Source organism: Anneissia japonica, unplaced genomic scaffold (genome assembly GCF_011630105.1).
Source record: "Anneissia japonica isolate Jap-2015-1 unplaced genomic scaffold, ASM1163010v1 scaffold287844_len763494_cov143, whole genome shotgun sequence".
Classification (NCBI taxonomy): Eukaryota; Metazoa; Echinodermata; class Crinoidea; order Comatulida; family Comatulidae; genus Anneissia; species Anneissia japonica.
The window spans coordinates 610,154-616,012 of record NW_022739814.1 but is presented as its reverse complement, the minus strand read 5'-3'; the positions used below and the strand labels follow the sequence as shown (position 1 = coordinate 616,012).

The window sequence follows — 5,859 nt, the reverse complement described above, 5'->3', positions numbered from 1 at the left end:
CTCGTGATAGCCTAATTCTAGTTCCATTCTATGCAGATACTCATCAATGCCTGTTCAGCATCTGGATGAGGGCAAGGACTGTGAGATGGACCAGTACAATGGGATAACCCCAGGAGTGGCGCCAGGATTTGCCCGACGAGGGGGGAATAGGTCCCCGACGGAGGGGGTGAGGGGTCAGATATTCCCGACGAAAGCAAAGTGGGCATGGTCGAGCTTCGATTAAAAGGTTGTGAAAGTCGTCATGGGGGCCAAGCCACCGAAAATTTTGACAATTTAGGGGTTTCAGAGTCTACTAACATGTAAAAAATACATATAATTTTTTTTTCTCCCCGACGAATTGTGCTTTTTCTACCTTGCTCTACCTCCTGAGCCCTAGGCGAACGTGCTGTTCGAACCAGCACCGATATTATGGCTGTTGGTTGCAGGCCCCTGCCTTAACCGCTCAACTTGCCTAACAATCATCTGTTCAATAATCCGCAAATTATCAAAGTACATAATATGTTAATGCAGTTGATTGTCGTGGGAAGTAATTTTGTTGCATTCTCATTCAACTGCTTAATTGGAGAATTGGAAACTAAGCGTTGTGTACATTACTACTCTAATAGTCTCATTATTAGTTCTAGAGTAAATAAGCTATTCTATTCATGTGTATCCAGTAATTATTGACCTAGCACTACCCTGGGATTGGAAAAGAGGACATAATATTATCAGCAGACCCAGGAATATTGAATTTGATCCGATGATCTGCTATATCAGTCAATATGTCAAGGGGCCTACCATAATTTCAAAACATTAACACCATATAATGTTTAAAAATCATTGCAAATCAATGAGTTCAGGGCCTACTTGTAATTTCTAAACATTAGAAAAAACATTTTATTATTATTTAAAAATCCTGGTTATAATTATAAATTCATTTGAAACTGTTGCAAATGAATGTTTAATGTGTTAATCAAGGTTTAATATTATTAAATACTATATATTTACTTTACATAAAACATTTACCAATAATAATTTTAGCTTACTTGGTATATAAACTGTATTGGGTATTGAACACTTTCTATTGTCATTTGTAAACATTATACATTTACATTGAAATTCGTATTGTAATAATTGGCTCTAAGTAGAAAAAGTAAACAATAAATAAAATATAATATAACAAAGGTAAAACTACCACACCTGGCATCATCCCGGTAATACTGATTCTATGTTTCGGGCTGGAATTAAATTACCTGTGCTATATAATTCTATTATTCTTCGTCTAAATTAATTTTAGCACACTTATGTACGTCAGATAGGGTGATCACAAGTGAGCCAAAGTGGTCGCACAATGTGCATGGTTTTATTTATGCAATGTTAATTGTGCACATCCACTTTATAAAAACATCTTTATTTGGAAATGTCGACCACCTGCTCTTATCAACTATGACAAACACTTTACATTTACATTATTTTTATCATAAACGGAAGCCTACCGGGTACTGCCTTGGCCGGCGTTACAACCCTGTTGAAGATGGCTTGTCTCCATGAGGTCTGACGCCTTGGAGTCATGGAGGAGTAAGGTGATGACGTCATATGCGTACTCCTTCTGTCATCAAAGCTCATAGTCCTAAAAAAAAAGAAAAAAAATGTTTTAGTATATAACATTTACCTAAAAAAAACAGAATGTGATTTATTATGATGTACTAAATTATCTATGTAGATATCAGATACTACTTGAAAAATGAATAGAGCATGAAATTTAATCCTACTACTTGAAAAATGAATAGATAGAGTATGAAATTTAATGTTTTTTTTTCTAATGTCTGACTATTAACCTATTGTAAAATTGAGGAAATCTGCAATGAGTGAAAAAAAAATTGCCACAACTATATTTCAAACATCAGTCTTAAGGTTTAACCAATAGAAAGATGGTGATCTGAAAAAAACTTAAATCAAATTGGAAACAATTCTTTTCACTATCATTTCTGTGATGGAACAGCACTAGCAATATGGGCTTGCCATCCTAAATGTTGAGTAAACAGAGTAATTAGCCTTGGAATATGGCAATATTGTATACTTTAGTATGGAGTTGTAATATTTTTACTTATAACATTGGCAATAGTAAGTTCCAGAAAATATGAATATTCATTTTGAAGATTATAATGAGTTGAATATGCATATACTAAAAAAGAATATTTTTATGTTTTGGTGAATGATGCTGGTTGTGGCATGGTGCTTCAAGTCCCATCTATGCACTTTACATATTAAAAATAATTAATATTACATTTTTTAATAAAATTAAAAACAAATCCATACATTCTACATTACAATAGTATTTAAATAAATTTTTAAGTAGGAAAATTGTCCCACTTGAAATGTTGAAATATGAAATATAACAAAATATAATATCTCATGAGATTATCATGCAAGATCTCCAAAGGAATACATTGAATAAAAATGACTTTACGCCTACAGATTTCCTCACTTTTGCTTTTTACGCCTTGTATATGTTCAGCATTATATATCTCGCAAATGAAGGCCACATTATTCATCTGTATAACACTATATATCAATATACTAAGATATAAATATGCAATAAATATTACATGCATGATGATGTACAGTTATATACAGCACACGAAACCAGTGGCGTATCTTGGTATTGATATAGTGGGCTGATGGGGGTACAGAGGTTAAATGTGGGGAGGGGAAAGGCTGAATGATAAAGTGAAGGGATGTTAGCTAGCCAAAAAGAAAAAAGGTAATACAAGGTGGTTTTTAACTACTTGAGCTTAGTTCTATCCAGGTTTATTTCAAACTTCTTTGACAAGAAACTGCCCATATATAGTCATGATGTGCCTATATATGGTCATATGTAATGTCATCATGACTATATAAGGCATATCACATGTTAATTGTCAAATAAAATTTGATAGTCTGGACAGGGGTTAACTTTATTGCTCCGCAAATTTTCAGTGGAGGGGAAAGGGATGAGGTGTGAGAGGGAGAGAGACTTTCCCCCAACTCACCACCTCCCCCTCCACCTAGCCCTTCTTCCCTGCAGATATGCCACTGCACAAAACAACATTAAAACAGTATTACTAGCAACATAGAAAGAATAATACACAGCATACAGAAATTGTTATTACATTGTACTTTGCATGAAAATAAGGCTGCCATAAATCCCCAGCTCACAAAAAAAAAAATCATTCTACCTCTAGATGATCAGAACTAAAAAGAGAATTACAAGTAAAAAACTACAAGTATTTTGCTATAGTCACCTCAACCTCATTTGTTTCTTAAAAGAAGCACAACAAGCACAAGTGTAGTGTAAATAGGACTTATAAAATTTAAATGGCACAGTGGTGATTGGTTCTTCTGCTCTAGCCTGTTTCATATGATTCAAAAATATATCTTGTTCTGTCCATGTGAATGGATCCAGCAAGAGCATAATTTGTAAATATCCATGTAAACAAAAACAGACATAGTAGAGGCATGGAACACTCACATTAACACAACAAGGAACTTTGCAAATGGTAACAGGGCGTAGCATAATTATATAATATTTCTGCCAAAAATATAATTTTATGGGTTATCCATGGCATTCTTTTTATATTCCTATACTTATGTAACCATGTCTTTGTAATGAAATTTTATTGTATTGTTTTTATGATGATGTAAATTAAATTTTTGTATGTGAGATGCTAAATAAAACAAAAACCACAACAAAACAAAAATCACCATTGTTTTCACATAAAGTACAATACAACGTATGTGAAAACAATAGTGTTATTTAAGGTACTATAACAAGCACCTTTATGTAGCTTTTTTTTCTGCTTTTAAAGTTCACAATTTGGTTAAAAAAATCAAATTAATTTGCCGTGAACAAAAATGGTCATTTCACAGGGTATTACATATGGACCAGGTGGAAAATGCTGAAGAAGTTAAGATATGATATGAAAATATATTGTTGATGCTAACGATGGATATTAATTGTTGATTGTAATGATACCGATGTAAACGTGATCTAAAGATTGATTTTTTTTTTTTTTATAATTGTATGTAATGCAACAAGAGATTATTCTAGGACCCTGGAATTTGTGCTTAAACACCTCTCTGACAACTAGTAAATTACTGACATTAAATCATAAATTAACTGTTAAGTTGGAATGTACACCAGTAAATCTCAATAAAAACTGTGTCAGAGAATACCTTGTTAAGAAAAAATAACAGTGAGACTAATGCATAGGCTAAAGTTGCTATACCTCAATAACAATGTTAAATATAAAATCCACCAGTTCTAATCTTTCAATAGGACTTGATAGGTTAGTTTTCCAAAGATCCTCTCAGGTCTAAGTTCTAGTGGGGTCCTTCCAATAAATAGGGCAATACAAATTTTCCAACTCGCAACTTACATTTTCAAACTTGCAACTTGCATTTTCCAACTCGCAACTTGCAATTTTTAACTCACAACTCACAACTCGCAACTCGCATTTTCCAACTCTCAACTCACATTTTCCAACTCGCAATGAAGGAACACTCAATAATTATTCCCTGCTTTTCACCAAAGAATGTACACAGGCCATTGGGATGGTAAACTAACAGCCGTGCACTATATAATATACTTGAATTTTAGTCATCTAAAATACTGTACAATGAAAACTGCGATAAAATTAACCTTGGGGACAAAAAAATAAAAATGGATTTGCACAGTTCAGCGCATATAGTAGTCTACCACCACCAGTTTATTCTACTGAGACCTATGCTACCTTTAAATAATCAAAATCATGTGACCATGTTTCTATGTTGTCTTATCTTGTGAGAAATAAAAGGAACTTCAAAAATAGGCAGATAAGAAACATGTTCTTATTTTTGTTTGGCCAACAACTAAAAAGCTGCTAATAATGAAAAGAATATTTCAACAGTAGCAAAGGAGACCTTGTATTATTACTGTAACTGGTGCAATGAACGTGCATGCACAGTAAACATACTAAAAGAAAACCTGTATATCTTACCCCTGGTTGCCTTTGCTGTTTTTACCCCTTTTAGGTAAAAGGAGATTGAAAAGAAATTTACAATCAGTGTGCTTTATAACAAAACAAATTTCAATAGTATAAAATCCTGATAAAGGTTCCAGTCCACTGATTCCATAGGTTTATGTGCAATTCAGTATACTTTATTGAAATTTCCTGAAATGGAAACTAAAGGACAAAACAGTTCTTTATAAACCAAGCTTCTTAAAATGGAGCTGGAGAAGATTTGTATTATTAAAATGATATTACAGGATTTAGACTCAAGACCCAGGTATATAAAGGCAGGCATCATAACCATTAATCTATATCTCCAAACAAAAAAAAAAACATGCTTTGAGTTTTTTCTAATGAATTTGAAGGATTATTATTTCAAATATTTCTTCATTCATAGTTTGTAGCTCAGATTACATGTGCTTAAAAATAATTTTAACAGACAGGCCAGTTGTCACATCTTCTATGGAGTGGAACCTCTTTCAGTTTATACTAATTAGATAAAATTAGGTTTACTACCAAATCAACAAATAAAATTAATTAAACACAAAAATCAATCAAGAAAATGACAATATATATTTATCAACCTTTTTTTAGGAATACCATTCAATCTTGGAAAAAAAAAAACTAATAACATATTTTATTAAGTAGCAATTCCAAAGTTTACAATCACATTTTTACAGCAAGAAATATACTGAGCATTTACAATCTTAATAATAATAAAAATTATATATTTTCATGGTAATAATCAGGCCCTATAAAAAATAGTATTATTTTATCAACCTATCTAGACTGAAAGAGTGATAAGGAAGGGAGGGAGGGAAGGTTGTTTTTTTTTTTTTTTTTTTTTTTT

At 32.4% G+C, this 5,859-nt stretch overlaps 1 protein-coding gene across 3 annotated transcripts in view; it reads right to left on the bottom strand.

Annotated features, from left to right (window-relative positions):
• Positions 1 to 5,859, bottom strand: part of LOC117118049 (TBC1 domain family member 1-like) — a 107,763-nt gene that overhangs the window by 25,436 nt on the left and 76,468 nt on the right. For 2 of the 3 annotated variants that reach the window (XM_033262534.1, XM_033262536.1), the window contains exons 10-11: positions 4,998 to 5,024; positions 1,476 to 1,609 (exon numbers count right to left, since the gene is read on the bottom strand). In XM_033262534.1, the coding sequence (XP_033118425.1) occupies positions 1,476 to 1,609; positions 4,998 to 5,024 (161 nt within the window). The remainder of the gene's footprint in view (positions 1 to 1,475; positions 1,610 to 4,997; positions 5,025 to 5,859) is intronic. The other variant, XM_033262535.1, reaches the window with a different exon arrangement.